The sequence below is a fragment of the Adiantum capillus-veneris genome, chromosome 14, assembly GCF_014529385.1.
Source record: "Adiantum capillus-veneris isolate H3 chromosome 14, ASM1452938v2, whole genome shotgun sequence".
Lineage (NCBI taxonomy): Eukaryota > Viridiplantae > Streptophyta > Polypodiopsida > Polypodiales > Pteridaceae > Adiantum > Adiantum capillus-veneris.
In genome coordinates, this window is record NC_140944.1 from 134,679,355 (window position 1) to 134,696,128 (window position 16,774).

The 16,774-nt window shown below is 44.9% G+C and overlaps 1 protein-coding gene across 1 annotated transcript in view; it reads right to left on the bottom strand.

Annotated features, from left to right (window-relative positions):
• Positions 1-12,086, bottom strand: part of LOC147443179 (uncharacterized) — a 59,604-nt gene extending 47,518 nt beyond the window's left edge. The window contains exon 1 of the mRNA XM_086529089.1: positions 11,412-12,086. Coding sequence (XP_086385215.1) covers positions 11,412-11,831 — 420 coding nt within the window. The 5' untranslated portion in view covers positions 11,832-12,086. The remainder of the gene's footprint in view (positions 1-11,411) is intronic.
• Positions 12,087-16,774: the final 4,688 nt, after the last annotated feature.

A 16,774-nucleotide genomic window follows, 5' to 3' on the forward strand; every position in this document is an offset into this window, starting at 1 on the left:
GAAGAACGAGCCGAATATGCACGAGACATAAGATGTTTTAAGTGTCACACCAAAAGTCACATTAAATGAGATTGTTCTAAGGAAGCACCTAAAGAACGCACACAAGAACCCACAGAATCCACATCATCTGTGAATGCACTCTCAGTGAGAACACAAATGTGTCCGAAAATTCTCGTAATCATGTAGATGAGTCTCTCATGCAAATGTGAATAGTACACGCGTTGTGATCTTGTTTGATTCGGGCAGCATGCATGATGTGATTAGTGACCCTCTCGTGAAGAGCGTACGTTTAGAAGCTCTTCCCATAGATCCCATTGTGATCTCTAAGTTTGCTCCTGGCATGCACTCTTCTTTCACGCATGAATGTCCTAAAGTGACAGTGTTAGTTCAAAATATTGGTTTTCATCAAAGATTTTGTGGTTTCTCCTCTCAAAAGATGTGATTTGATTTTTGGCATCAAGTGGTTAAAGGTTATAATCCACACATTGATTGGAAAGAAAAAACTCCCTCTCTCTCCATCACAAATGAAGGAGCACCTCTAGTAGTCCTTCGCTGTGACAAGAGCATTCCATCTTTGCCATTAATCTCTCACTCTCATGTTTTGAAAGAGGATAAAACACGTAGTATGATTGTTTCTCTCAGTACACAGTCCCACAGTCTAGAAAAGCACGAGTCATTTCTTAAAAAGAACTCTCTTGGTGTCATGTCTTCTCCGAAGCACGACACGCATTTTTTGCATGATAGAACTGTGATTAATCGTAAGGATCACAAAGTCTTCAAGTTGCTTCGTCGAGTACACCTTGGGGTGACCGTCTAGCTAGATGGCTCTAGTCTGGTGATCAATTTGGTGGTTTGGATGATTGTGTTTCTAGTGAAGCTAACCTCATTGTAGATACAATCAGTCACGCAGGACCAATCTTGACTCTCGAGTCGAGGTCCAAAGAAACCATTCAAGAACCCATTCAGTCACTACGCATTGTTCTAGTTTCTCATTCGTGACAATTTCTTGTATTTTCATCACTATCTTTATGTGTGTCCTTTTCATAGGCATGCCGTATTGCACGATGCACATGATTCACTAACGGATGAGCACGGATGTATGTTTATCACTCTAGAAAAGATAGAGGTTGCTTTCAAGGAGTCCACAATGCTTCACCATTGCCCGTTTTGTTAGTCGATTTTGCATGTTCACTCCTTGGCATGAGACAGTCACTAGAAAAAGCAAGAGCACAATTGTCCATCAAGCATTGGCATTTTTGTTGCGATTTGCCATAGTTGATAGGTTAAGGTCAAAAAGTCAAGATTCGATCACACTTTTGGCATGTGTTTGGTGAATGATTTGACACTCCGTATCTGCATTGCATGCACAGTCATTTAGGAAGAATAGTCTTTTTCGTGAAGAAGGTGGGCCCAAGATCATAGACGAAGTTAGAGCATTGGCGCTGCAGTAGATCATTTTGTCACTTTCGGCGCGGCCCAGAGAAGCAGACATTGCAAACTTTCATGAAGTTCAAGTATCACGCGACCCACGCAATAGAGCGAATCGGCGAGGAGTACTTCACATGACCCCAGGAGTTGTTGGCGGACTCTACGAACGCCATACAGCTCGGTACATGTACCTCACCTTGAAAAGGAGCAGATGTCACGTGCACATCTAACCCTATGTGCATGTGGACAAGTTGTGCCTACTGCTAGGGTTTAGGTAGCCTAGGAAGTGTTCTGGCAACCTTGTGAGCCTGTACGCAGGCCGTGCATGTTCAAGCAATTAGAGTAGCTGCATACTCTCTGATTGCACAACCCATAACATTAGCATCATGACCCAGTACCCAGCATGAGCATGTTCCACTGCATTGACCCAATTTTGCAGCAAGTGACACATTTCTTATAAAGTCATTTATTTATAAGTGACTTTATTAATTATTAGAATCGTGGGGGCTGATTATAGCATTGCTCGACCCAGCTTTAGACAGCTATATAAGGAGGCCGCTCAGTAGAGGCAAAAGAGGCAGAAGGCACAAGGAGGTTCAGCGTTTTGCAGACCTCGGGATCTTCAGCGTTTTTCTCAAGGAGAACCAACGTTTTCAGCAAGGAGAACCAGCGTTTTTGGTTTTCCGCCCTTAGCCTCACGAGAACCCGCAGCGTCTGTTGCAGATTCTCGCCGTCACAACCCCAGCACTCGGATCAGCCTAGCCTTTTCAGTTTTCAGCACAACCAGCCAGCGTTTTGCAGATTCAGCCCAGATCATCCTGCATTTTCTGTTTTCAGCCCTAAGCAGGTAGCGCTTTTGCATTCTCAGCCCTTGCAAGCCTCGGCGGTAGCAAATCAGCCCTTGCCTCGTAGCTTTAGCAGATCCACAGCATCGGATCTTAGCATTTTCAGATTTCAGTCTTGATATCGTCGTCGTCGATGTCGACATCATCGTCGCCGTCGACATCAGCATCTAGAAGCATTGTACTAGACTTTCTGCGATCTAAAGCAAATACCTCTCTAGCAATAGAGAGGGGGGGCCCTTGGAGAGGGGTTTGGGACCCCATTTGGTGTCCTCTTTTCTACTCACGCCGCCCGTGCTCACCTGGGTGCTGTCCCTGCTCACGCAGCCACTGCTCACCTGCGTGGAAGGCAGTTTTTTGTGCGCAACACCCCCCCCCCCCCCCCCCCCCCCCCCCGCAGGTGCAGGGAATTTACAGCTTTCTACTCAGCCTGTCAGGAAATTTGAAAACAAAGGTGCAAAGTACAAATCTCAAAATTTTACAGGGATTTTTACAAGGAATTTGGAAACTACAGAACTCACAGAAATAGCAAATTGACACGTACAGAAAGCAAATGTATGCCATGTAGGCTTAGTGTGGAAACACATGTATGCATAATGCGGTGCGTGTAGATTGGTCTCTCCTCTCTCTTAGAAAGTGAAACAAATAAGGCAAGAAAGATGGCGGCGCACTACATGGTCACAAGCAAGAGGATGACAGCCATTGAAAGGGAGTTGAAAGAATGCAAAGCTCACATGGATGAGTGGAAGAAAGAGAAGAACTTAATTCTTGAATGGAAAAAGAGGGAGGAACAGGCGAGGGAACTAGAACGCAAGGAGTTCAGGGATGAAATTCAAGCCCTAAAAGGTAGCATCTCAGCCCTTCAGAAGGAACTCGACGAAACCAAAGAGGGAGGACGCCTTGAAGATGGAGAAATTCAGCCATCAATGATAGATGAGTTGAATAGTATACGAGCACAAGTCAAAGAAATAAAGAAGGAAGGAGAAAAGAAGACCTCATGGGTGGAGGTTCTCTCCAAAACGCAAAAGAAGATGGAAGAGGCTAAAAAATGGATTGAAGTTGTCAAGAAGGGAAAGGGCAAGGACATTCCGACTACACCCGACATCATCAACAAGACACTAGAAGAGGAACAACGAAGAAGGGTACGCGCTCTACACGTGAGTGACCGGCCTAAAAGATTCAGATAAGGTGGACCAAGAGGTGAAGAGCCTCATGTCAATGATGGGGGTGGAGAAGCCCTCGCACACACAAGCTTGGAGAGTGGGCAAGAAGAGTGAAGGTAATGGGGAGAGTTCAAAAGATCGGGCTCTCATTTTGCGCTTTCCCTCCATGGAAGAAAAGAAAGACTTTTTAAAGAAGAGGCCAACCCTCAAGAAAACAGGTATCTTTTTAGGAGATGATCTTATGCTCTCACGGCTTGCACATATGAGAGAGGTCATGCCAGAGATTATAGCAACAAGGGAGAAGGGAAAGTTAGCCTTCTACAGAAATGGACGAGTAGTGATTACAGAGCACCGCTCTACATGACGGTGCGAGACCTATGGGACCACTCTAAGGATGGCGGTTTGGAACTGTAATGGTTCGTATAGACTTGATATGGGGGCCTTTGAGGACAGCTTCAGAGACAGAGACATTGTTTTCTACTCAGAGACTCATCAGGCTCCAGGACAGTTGATGCCGCATATATCAGGATACAGATGGGAGACAGCGTGCCGGACATGCACCAGATCTGCGCATGGGACTAGAGGATCAGAAGGTGTAGCAGTTCTTTCAGAGAGGAGCTCCAACCACTACTGCACATAGTTCGGAGAGATGATCAAGCCAGATACTTGTGGGTGAGGCTGAGGGCAGAGACTAGACGTTTCTTGTACATCGCCATATGCTATTTTCCTCCCAACACTTCAGTATATGCTTCACCCAGAGGACAGTCTCCTTACTCTGTACTTGATGATGATACCTGGGAGTTCTCCAGGGATAGAGACATCATACTTTTGGGGGATTTCAATGCCCGTACAGGCAGCTCACAGACGGTCTTCTATGACACCACAGAGGAGATGCTTAGAGAGCTAGAGCCAAAGGAGATGGGACTTGCGAGATGCTCACACGACAGAGAGCATACAGAGCATGGGAGATACCTGAGGGAAATGACGACTACTCACAGTTTAGCCATATTGAATGGCTTACCGACTTTCCCATCGTCTACAGGTTTTACTTGTTTTCCACACAGACATGGGTCCAATACTGTAGACTATGTTCTGACACATCCGAGCTTTATCTCTCACATTCACGATTTCACAGTGGGGCCCAGGCCTGTTGGGATAGCAATAGATCATGCACTTTTGACATTATCAGTCTCCTTTGAGTACAATACATCTCAAGCCTCACGGGGTGGTAGACATCCACGGTATACTTTTACACCAGAAACTGACTCAGTCTATGCAGAGGAGATACGTAGGCTTTTATGCACATCAGAGCCAGTATACACAATGGAGGAGATCACATCTATGCTGACAATGACATTACATGGGGCAGCGACAGAGGCATACCCACACTCAACCTGGTCAGAGACGTCGTTCTGGGCACATGCCTCAGAACAGCTGGTATGATGAGGAGTGTCGACAGAGTAGAGCTCAGATTCAACGGGAGCTTACACTGGGAGTGATCACCTATAGACAGTCTCGTATTGCTACACGACGACTAGTGCGACGGAAGAAGCGAGCTTTCTTGGTCTAGATGGAGCAAGATTTATATCAGCTCTTCCTTAGTAGAGATTCAGGAGAGGCTTGGCATCTATTCCATGAGCAATCTCCCCAACCAGTGATTACTTCTACAGAGATATGGGGGCAGTATGCAGCATCTTTATACACTATACCTGGACAGCCACCACTACCAGATCCACCACAGCCATGTCCGGCTACGAGCACCTTCTTTACCACTGAGATGGTAAAGGAGGCCATTGACAGGATGAAGACCAGACGGGCACAGGATCACGAGGGTTTGGTAGCAGAGCACATTATACATGCTGGGGATTTGTTGGCAGAGATGCTTGCACGGTTATTCAACCGTGTCATGTGTGAGGGCTTTCCAGAGTCTTGGAGATTATCTACTATTGTACCTATCTTCAAGACAAGAGACCCCACAGTGCCGGGGAATTACCATACTATCATGGTAGGACACACATTGGCACGGTTGTATGCATCCATCCTTGAGCATAGGCTGAGCAGTTGGGCAGAGATTATGGGCATACGGGCACCTGGGCAGGCTGGTTTCAGGAGGGGTTTCTCCACACTAGATCATGTCTTTACACTCAGAGCTATCATTGAGGAGGGTCAAGCACATGGTAGATGGATATATTGCAGCTTTGTGGACTTTCGCAAAGCTTTTGACACAGTGCCGAGGGCCAGATTGATGCGCCGACTTATGGAATTGGGGGTACCCACAGAGCTGATATGGGGGATTATGGCATTGTACAGTTCAGTGATGGGTCATGTACGCACATCACAGGAGACATAGTTCACTCCACTATCGGAGTGAAACAGGGATGCCCACTATCCTCTACTTTATTTGGTATGTATGTTGATGAGGTCTCTGATTATATTGACAAAGGAGGAGATAGAGGTGCTCAGCTTGCGGGGACATGGATCCCTCTTTTATTGTATGCTGACGATATCGTGTTGATATCAGACTCACTAGAGGGTATGTAGAGACATTTGGACGCATTGCATAGTTTTGCAGAGGATAGTGGATTGTCTGTCAACCTTGGTAAACCAAGGTCATGGTATTTAATACCACGCCACAGTGAGATCAGCACCTACATTCACATATGGGCAGGACAGTATGGAGTACACTGATGCATACACATATCTTGGGGTGGTCTTTAGTGGACCGAGGTTCACACTGAAAGTGGCAGCAGACACTAGATTGACTCGTGCCTATGCAGCCCTAGGCGGTTTAGAGAGGATTTGTTCGTAGGTTCAGTTCCAGGAACCTCGAACAAAGCTCCGGCTTTTCGACACTTTGGTCGCTTCAGTTATGCACTACAGGGTTCATGTTTGGGGACCGTCTGTTGACAGTGCTGGATGGAGTAATATGGAGAGACCCTTCATATCTATGATTTCTAGGCTGATTAGAGCCAAGGCCTCAGTTCCACATGACATCATACAAGTGGAGCTGGCTGCCCCACCTATGGAGGTTGAGGCACTCACCAGATCAGGATCATTTGTACACAGCTTATGGGACACCACCAGGGACAGGTATGCTAGGCTTGCTCTTGAGTCATCCAAACAGCTGGCATTACAGGGAGATACATCATGTTGGTATGCACAGATGAGCTCATGGTTTCAGAGGCATGGTTTCAGCATGGATAGGCTGCCCCTTTTCCAGTATTCTCTTGATGCACCATCTTTGGCTCTTACACGGATGGAGACTACTAGACTCATTCGGCAGGATCTTATCCAGCTTGATAGCAAGAGGACATGGATAGAGCCATCACGGGAGTTGGGTACGAAGAGGTTTTTCTATAGAGAGCATCTTCTCCAACTCACGACAGACGGATTTGTCACACGGCCCAGCTACATGGACACACATCTATCTCATGGGTTACGATGTGCCATAGGCCAGATTCGCACATCTTCACACCAGCTTGGGATTGAGACAGGTAGATTCAGAGGCATACCAACAGACAGTAGGATATGTCAGTTATGCCATGCAAAGCCAGAGACAGAGTTTCACTACATGTCGCTGCACAGTCTACTATGAGATACGGGGACGCTTTCATTGTTTATTCAGAGATGGTTTTGACTCATTAGATAGAGTCATGAGATATCAGGATCAAAGATGTCTCGGATTATTCCTACTTGAGATACAGAGACATAGAGACGCTCTATTGAGTGGGCAAAGACAGAGACAGTCCCAGAGATGCATCTCAGATTTCTTCAGTCTGAGTACCATAGAGGTAGAGGGGACACCACCATCACAGAGCTCGGTTCCCACCCATACACACACCAGCGGTACTCTCATTGATCGAGCTATAGAGTTGGGGAGATCGAGATGACCGCGACTGAGGAGGGGAGCCACGCAACACCGGCGGAGATTGAGAAGAGGATCCACAGGATTCTAGCACGACACCCAGAGTGTCGATCAGGATAGGCTTCATGCTACTGCTATATTATATCATGGTGACACTTATCCCCACTTTGTACCTTATGGCATGATACCATTGCTCAGCCTACCAGCCACCCATAGGAGTCGGTAGCACTCCTATCAGTTCTTTGTTTGTAGTTTTCTTTGTTTGTACCCAGACTTGATACTAGACTCATCATTGTAATCAGTTGGTCTCATAGGTCATTTTGGCCTTTTGTAGACGTTAATATATCATTTCATTTCATCTCATCTCATCTCATCTCATCTCATCTCATCTCTCTCTCTCTCTCTCTCTCTCTCTCTCTCTCTCTCTCTCTCTCTCTCTCTCTCTCTCTCTCTCTCTCTCTCTCTCTCGTTGTTTTGGTCATTGCACATTCTCTCATTGAGTCAAGGAAGGCTCTCCCTTCCTGTCAATAAAAGGAACCTTGAGCACCCATTGGTCACTTATCCTGAGCCATACACCAGCAAGCACTTCCGCTGCACATTACAGATTTCCGACATCAAGTGGGTTCACTTGTTTTCCTCATAGACATGGGGCTAGCACAGTGGATTATGTTTTGGCTCACCCCAGTTTTACACCCTCTATTCAGGACTTTACAGTCCGGCCCACGCCTATCGGGGTAGCAAGAGATCATGCCCTCCTCGCGTTTACCATCTCATTCCAGTTCAGCACAACTCGACTGGCACAGACATCTACGCATACCCGATACACTTTTACTTCATAGACTGATTCTGTCTACACAGATGGTATATACAGACACTTATGCACAAAGGATCCGGGGAGACCTCTAGAGGAGCTCACTGACATATTGACAAAGAGATTGTAGGATGTAGCAGCACAGGCATACCCACACACTGAGCCTAGGCAACAACGACGTTCTCAGAGCATACTCCAGAATAGCTGGTATGATGGGGAGTGGAGAGAGATGAGAGTCCGACTTCAGAGGGAGGCACTTCTAGGAGTGATCATTAACAAGCAGTCAGATTGCTTCTCAAGTTTGGCACGACGGAAGAAGAGGGCGTTTCTAGCTCTATTAGAACATGATTTATACCAACTATTTTTGAGCCAAGGTTCGGGCAAGGCATGGCGACTCTGCCATGGGCATTCACCCCACCAGTCATCACTTCTGCGGAGGTATGGGGTCAATATGCATCATCCCTCTACACAGTCTCGGGGCAACCACCTCTTCTAGGTCGCCAGAGCCATGCCCACACACATGTGCTTTCTTTACCACCGAGATGGTAAAGAATGCCATTGACAGGATGAGGACAGGGAGAGCATATGATCACGATGGCCTAGTAGCACAGCATTTTATTCATGCCAGAGATCTACTAGCAGAGCTTCTAGCTATGATGTTCAATGGTGCCATCTACAAGGGCCTACCTGATACTGGAGTTTGTCTACTATCATACCTACCTTCAAGTCAGGGGACCCTACGGAGCCTGGGAACTACCGCACTATCATGATTGGACACACATTGGCATGGTTGTACGCATCCATCCTTGAGCAGCAGTTGAGTAGATGGGCAGAGAGAGAGGCAGCAGGACAGGCGGGTTTCAGTAGAGGTTTCCCTACTCTTGATCATATATAGACACTCAGAGCCATTATTAAGGAGGAGAGATCACATGGGAGACTCTATTGTTGCTTTGTGGTTTTCTGCAAAGCCTTCGATACAGTGCCAAGAGCTAGATTGATGCGCAAACTGCAGGAGATGGGGGTACTCATAGAGTTGGATCATGGCTCTATACAAGTCAATGGTGGGGCATGTACGCACTCTAGAGGGGATTTATGATTTCGTTCGCTCCACTATCGGGGCCAAACAAGGCTGCCCGATATCTCCTACACTATTTGGCATGTATGTGGATGAGGTTTCTCACTACATTGAGTGATGTGATAGGAGCACAGTTGGCAGTGACATGGACCCCCCTATTGTTATATGTTGATGATATTGTGTTGATTTCTGATTCCCCAGAGGCGATACAATGTCGCTTAGATGCTTTGTACACATTTGCTCATGATAGTGGATTGTCTGTTAACCCGGGAAAAACCAAGGTTATGGTGTTTAACACCACACAACAGTGGATCAGGAGGTCAGCATCCACATTTACATATGGACAAGAGATGGTGGAGTATACGCATACACCTACCTTGGGGTAGCCTTCAGTGGACTGGTGTTCTCTTTGAGAAGAGCAACAGAGACTAAACTGACGAGAGCTTATGCAGCCTTGGGAAGATTGGAGAGGATGTGTTCGTACGTTCAGTTTCAAGAACCTCGAACAAAGCTCCAGCTTTTGACACTCTAGTGGCTTCAGCTATGCTTTACGAATTTCAGATTTGGGGACCCTCAGTGGACCATCATGGCAGATTTGGTAGCACAAAGGGATGGAGATATATGGAGAGGCCTTAGTCTCTATTATCTCTCGGATGATTCGGGCTAAGGCCTCAATGACACATGAGATTATTTGAGCCGAGCTAGCTACCCCTCCTCTCGTGGTCAAGGCATTTACTAGATCAGTATTCTTCATGCACAATTTATGGGACCTCCCCACAGACAGATACGCTTGGCTAGCCCTTGAGTCATCCCCACAGCTAGCACTATAGGGGTATACAGCATGCTAGTAGGGGCATATAACATCATGGTTTCACCATGGATAGACTGCCTCCGTTCCAGTACTCCTTGGGTGCACCCTCCCTATCTCTCACACGGACAGAGATCACTAGACTCATACGTCAAGATTTGATTCAGCCAGATACCAGGAGCACATGGATACAGCCGACACAGGAGTTGGGCACGAAGATGGCTTTCTGTAGAGAGCATCTTCTCCAACTAACAAACGATGGATATGTGATTAGACCGGCCTATATGGACACTCATTTATCCCATGGGATACAATGTGCTATTGGTTAGATGCGCACATCATCGCATGAGTTAGAGATTAAGATTGGCAGATTCTGAGAGTATCAACACAGGACAGGATTTGCCAATTGTGTCATATAGAGGCCAGATACAGAGTTGCATCACATTTATCATCATCCGGTATAGTATAAGATACGAGGCCACTTTCATTGTCTCTTCAGAGAGGGCTTTGGACCGTTGGTTAGAGTCATGAGATATCAGGATCAAAGATGCCTTGGGTTGTTTTTGCTCCAGCTGCGCAGACACAGGGAGAGTCTCTTGAGGTGATCAAGCAGTGGGAGACATTCACAGAGGGAGATCACGAACTTCTTTAGAGCAGGGACTCGGCAGTCAGATGAGAAAGCTTCACATCAGACTTCAGAGCCCACCTATACCAGAGGTATATTGGTTGACAAAACCATTGAGCTCGCAAGAGCTACACGCCCACATCTACGAGGGCAACCATGACATCAACGGAGGCTCCATCAGAGGATCAGGACTATTCTAGCACGACATGGGAGACGTTCAGTACGACTATTTACAAAGGTGGACATTGACGATACACTTCAACGACCGATGCAATACTTTCTCGGACAACGCCCGATGTCGGGTATCTTCGGGCATTGATCATGATGATTTTAGTTTTTCACTTTACTTCATTTTAGTTTGTACCCAGACATTGTATTAGATCCACCAACATTGTATAAATTTGGTCTCATAGGTCTCTCTCAAGGACGTGCACACATAAATGCACACATGCTTACATATAGGCTGATTCTATCCAACAATAACAACATGGTGGAAGCATCTGGCCTCTATATTACCCAGCTCATGAACATCGGCTTGCAATGAACGGCTCATTACTTGCTGCATGATACAGCAAGGCCTCAACCATAAAAATTCAAGGTTCCATTACTCTAGTCACTTCTGAGCTGAGAACATTCATACTCTCTCTCTCTCTCTCTCTCTCTCTCTCTCTCTCTCTCTCTCTCTCTCTCTCTCTCTCTCTCTCTCTCTCTCTGCACGACAAGTGTGCTTGTGTGTGTGCATGCATGCGCACGAGCAGGCCTGCTAAAATCTCAATCAGAGAGGGAGGAAAAACCTCTTGAATTTTTTTTTGAATATCCACGAGGGGCAGCTCGAAGGGGAGGTGAACAGGTTTGGGCTTTTGGGGTAGAGGCTTAAAGCGGGAGAGGAAGCGGAGTGGAGAACCCATAAGATCTTCAGGTTTCATCTTCTGGGGCCAGGGGTACTCCTTATCAGGGGTCTTGCGTCCTCCTTTTTTAAGCATTGCCGTTGTTTTCCTTGGCTTCCTGCATCCCCTACCGTCTTCTTGTCCAACCCTTAAAACAAGTCCAAAGTGTAAACTCTGGTTAACGCCATTCTTCGAGCTCTGCAATCTCAAAAATTCGCCGCTTGCTTCTACCCCGACCTTGTTCAAATTGGAATTCCTGGAAGGCGAGACAAGGCTGCATTTGGCGGAAGTGAGGGAGTTAGATTGAGGAAGAACGGCTGAAGCCATGGCGATAGAGGGAAAATGAGGGCTCTCGCTGCACGAGAGGCTGAGCAACCGGCGCAGCTGGTCTGCGAGAAGAGGATGGGAGGAAGCTGGGGGAGAATATGGCGAGCTCTGGGCAGGCGATGGACGAGGATGGATGATCAAATCAGGAACTGCGAGAGCTGGTTGTCGAGCAAGCGAGATCGACGGGGAAAACGAAGGCAGGCGGAAGAGGAGGAGGTGTGTGTCATCCCTCGCATTTGTAGCTATGTGTTCTCGTCCTTGTCCTAAGTGTGAGCCCCCAAAAGAAGAAGATGGGTAGGTTGGGTGGCTGCATGGGATGCCCAACCAACTAACAGTTTGATTATACGTACAAGGGTAGAGGAGCCAATAAGTGGTCGGCCCCCAAAAGAGAGTCGGCCAACCGCCCAAATAAAAAAGACGCTTGCGCTCCAAAAATCAGGCAGCGTAGCGTGCGCAACTCTAGTTGGTGGGATAGAGGGTTTGAAACCTACACACAAGGTACTCTGTTATGGGTCACCTTCGTCCTTGCTTATTGGCGCTTCCTTTTGTTAAATGGCAACATGGAGTTCTCTGTCACGAAACACCTCTCCTTCGTCTGCATATTGTGCACATTTCCAGCGTTCGTTTCCACCGAGCGGCACTCAAAATCTCACAATATAACTACAAATCAAAGCCTCAAAAGTTAATCGTCTCTATACTAGCTCTTCTACCCTAGTGTGGCCGAAGGTGGCCCCTCTCTCTCTCTCTCTCTCTCTCTCTCTCTCTCTCTCTCTCTCTCTCTCTCTCTCTCCCTGTTATTAGCATGTCTTTCTCTCTTTGTATCGTGCGCAGTTTTGTTCGTGTCGTTGGGCTGCAGGGAACACCGCTAGACACAACACCTGTTGACATGTGGTCGCGAGGGGGGGGAGAGGAGATTTCTTCCTGCTTTAGATATAATATAGATACAAAAGTGGCATCTATTTCTACATACATATCTATGTTAGAAGACGATAGAGCAGAAGACAAGGTAACCCCCACCTCTCACTTCTTTCCTCCAATTACATTTATCACCTCTTTCGAAGACAAAATAACCCCTAGCTCTTCGAACCCTCTTCCTCTTTCTAAGCATTAATTCTTTCCTCTAGTTACATTTACCGCCTCTCAAAAAAGGCCAAGAAGAGAATTTCTCTTGAGAGTAGTTCCAAACTCTCATGAACCCTCTCCCACTCTTCCTAGGTATTCCTCCCTACAATTGCATTTACTATGTGTGTGTGTGTGCGCGTGCGCTACTCTCTTTAGTACAATCATTTCTTGCTTGACAGCAATTCACTCTTTTGATCATAACTTCTTCATCCAAACTTTGATTTGGGTGATCTATAGCCTCAATCAAAGAGCACAACACCCTCTACGCACTAATGTAAAAACAAAAAAAAAAATAGAGTTATGGAAGGCTTTTCTGTAATAGCATTTTCGAAGTGAACAAGTTCGAGGAAATTGACCTTCATCTCTTATTTATATATACAATGTCTTCCGGCACTCGCAAGGGTTCTTCTTCTTCAACAAGGTCCACAACCATTGTTGAAAATAATCCAAAATCTTCTAAATGCGGAGATGATAACACAACCACTTCACTAATGACATCAAAAACCATGATTATGGTATACTTGGCATCATTGCAAAAGACCATAGACAAGCAAGGTAAATACTTACAGGAACTTGCAATGGAGAATGGCACATTAAGGGTTCTTGTTGTTGAGAATGAGAATCTCAATAGGACACTTGAGATGCAAACAACATGTTCGATGCATCTTGAAGAGGAAGTCAAGAAATGTAAGCGCTCTATTGTGGACTTAAATACTTTGAAGGAGTGCATGAGCAAAGTGGAGTATGACCATGTATTGAAAAAGGATAAATTTGGCACCATGGGCCACGATGTATGAGACATGAAAAATGTATGCACAAACAAGTCTTGGGTTTATGTATGTGGTAACAATGTGGTTTCTAATTTCTCTCTCGTGCAAGCTATGGCCCAAACAAAGAATGTTGAGAATGTAGATGTAGAGGAGTTGAAGGAACGAGAGCGACGTTCCAAGAACATGTTTTTCGTGGAATTCCTAAAAAGAAGTTAGAAACATCACCTTCTCTTGCCATTGTTATTGAAGATTTCTTCAAGACCCACTTTGCCATGTTAGGAGTTATGGTTTATGGAGCACATAGAGTGGGTAAGCAAGGAGCCCCTCACTCGGGAGAATGGCCAACTGTATGCACCATGCTGGATGAAACCAAACAAAAAATTATCCTTGATAATAGTTGAATTTATTTTAGAGATACAATGGTGTGTATGTGAAGATCGCACTATTAAGCAGCAAAATATGCGTCGCAAGGCATATGAGAAGAGGAATAAGAAAAAAAAAGGAGATCTCTCATGAAAAAAATGTGCCCAAGGAGGAGGCAAGTCCCTAGAGAAAATAGGAATGCACAACCTATGAGGCCGAGCTACAATTGAAAGTATGCTTTTGGAACTACAATGGAACCCATGCAATGCGGGGGCTGGTATAGATGAACTAGCAAAGCCGATGTTGTACTTGTTAAAACTTGGGAGCATGATACACAAAGGATTAACGAGTTGGAGGATTACAATGTACATTCATTGATGTGGTCAAAGAATCTCAAGCAATGAAAAGGGCAAGGAGAGGTAGTATGCATGATTAAGAAAGGATTGGAAGATTTTGTATCAATTGTGAAAGATGGCAAGCACAAACGTTATGTATGACTGAAAATTATGACACCAAAAAGAGCACCCAATTTTTTACCCGGTTGCTACATTCCTCATCATGATTTTCCTATTTATGCTTACATGGATACAGATCATCCATTTTTTTATTTAGAGGAGGACATCGCTTATTTTAAAGGCAAAGGTGATGTTATTGTCTATGGGGATAGGAATGCTCGCACAAAAACATTGCAACATGATACTCAACAATTTGATATGCTATACATTTCAAGCGAGCTGGAGGAAGTTCACTTGTATGATCGTATTTCAATGGATGAGAAAGAGCGGGATTACTATGGAAAGTTCTTTTTACACATGTGCAATAGCACGGGTATGCTCACTACCAATGGTAACCATCATGTATCGTATAAAAAGTTTTACGCTTGGCCAATGGACCTCGGAATCAGACCATCGGATCTTCTGTATTGACCTTACATGTGGAGAAACAACTAAGCATAATAATCTCAGCCAAAGGGAAGAGAAGTTATCTCCTTGTATGGATTTCAAACATGCACCAATTTATATTGACATGGTTGAGCAGAAGTTATGGATGACAAAGCTTCAATGTGACGCACCATTGGGAACTAAATGGGAAGCTTTTAAGAAAGTAGTTTATTCTTGTGTTGAAGAATTCTTTGCCATAAAGCATATCTATGGTACCAATAAAGGTAGATCATGCAATGTGGTTTGATAAAGAATGTCAAGATGCTTGAAAGTCCTTGAAAAAGCTAGCCACAACTATGGACAAAGACAACTATCAAAGTCATTTGCATACAAGGCATTAATTCAAAAGAAGAGAAGAACATGGAAAGTTAAGCATCAATTTTTTCAAGTCCAAGAAAAGGCACGCGTATGTGGAAGATTTTGGAGAAACTTGAGGGGCAAGCAGGTTGAGAGTTTTGGTAACTTGAGTTTTATGGATATATACACACATTGTAGGCAACTATATGAGCAACCAAATGTTGGAAAGATGTCACTCTATGGTTCACTTCCATGTATGTCTTCTTTTTTTCCTAACGAGGATATGTGTGGGGGGCTTGAAAAGTTGGCCACTCGCAAAGCGGAAGATCTTCAAGGTATCAAGTCAAAAATGATTGAATGGAAGAGATATTTTTCACATGAGTGATGTATAATATGTTCAACCTTGCACTTCAACATGGTATGCCTTGTGATTGGAGCACTAATTAAGTCAAACCTTAGTATAAAGGAGGGGATGTAAACTTGTAAATAACTACCAAACTATAATGATTGGATCTCTTATGGCAAAGTTGCTGGGGTGCATAATGGAGATAAAATTGATGAGTGATTGGGTTAAAGAGAATGACAAGCATGCAAAAGGACAAGCAAGTTATCATCGACACCATAACACCACTGACCATCTTATCACCCTTCGTGTTCACATGGAAAAAATCGGTTGAAAGGCAAGCAATTATATTGTTGCTTGTGGAGTTTAAGAAAGCTTTTGATATGATTCCATGTGACAATTTTTGAAGAAGGATGGAAGAACTCCAAGTGCCTGAGTTTATGCTTACGGTTTCTCAAATCTATGAGAAGTTGATGTGTCAATTGTGCATGGAAAGAGTAATTTTAAAGAATATTGCAAGCACTATTGGGGTTAAAGAAGGATGTATGTTGTCACCAGCTCTCTTTGATCTATGCATCGATCGATTGGAACAAATGGTACTTCACTTTATACAAGAAGAAGGCATTGAAGCGGTCACTATTTTCAATGCGGTAATCATGCTTTTGTTGTATGTGGATGATGTAGTGCTTCTAGCATACTTTAGAGGATGCACAAGATCTTATAGTTGTCCTTAAGAAATTTTGCTTGCATAATGGGTTGATTCTGAATGAATCCAAAACAAAGGTTATGCTTGTGAAAATCAACCAATTTTCAACCAATTTTCACAAGCATAAGGAGAAGCCATGCATTGTGTAGAGGATACCCCAAACCCAAGCAAATATTTTCGAGCAACACCATAGTCGAGCGAGTATGAGTGTCAATTCTATCGAAAGCTACTACATATTACTATAGCAAAACACAAAAACTCTAATTGTGTGATGCAGAATAATATGGCAAGGTGGACGAGGATATTGACGGGATGGAGAACACAACAAGGTAGCCCCCCCCCCCCCCCCCCCCCCCCAAAATCATCTATTCTATATAATAAGAACATAGGGATTTTGAGGG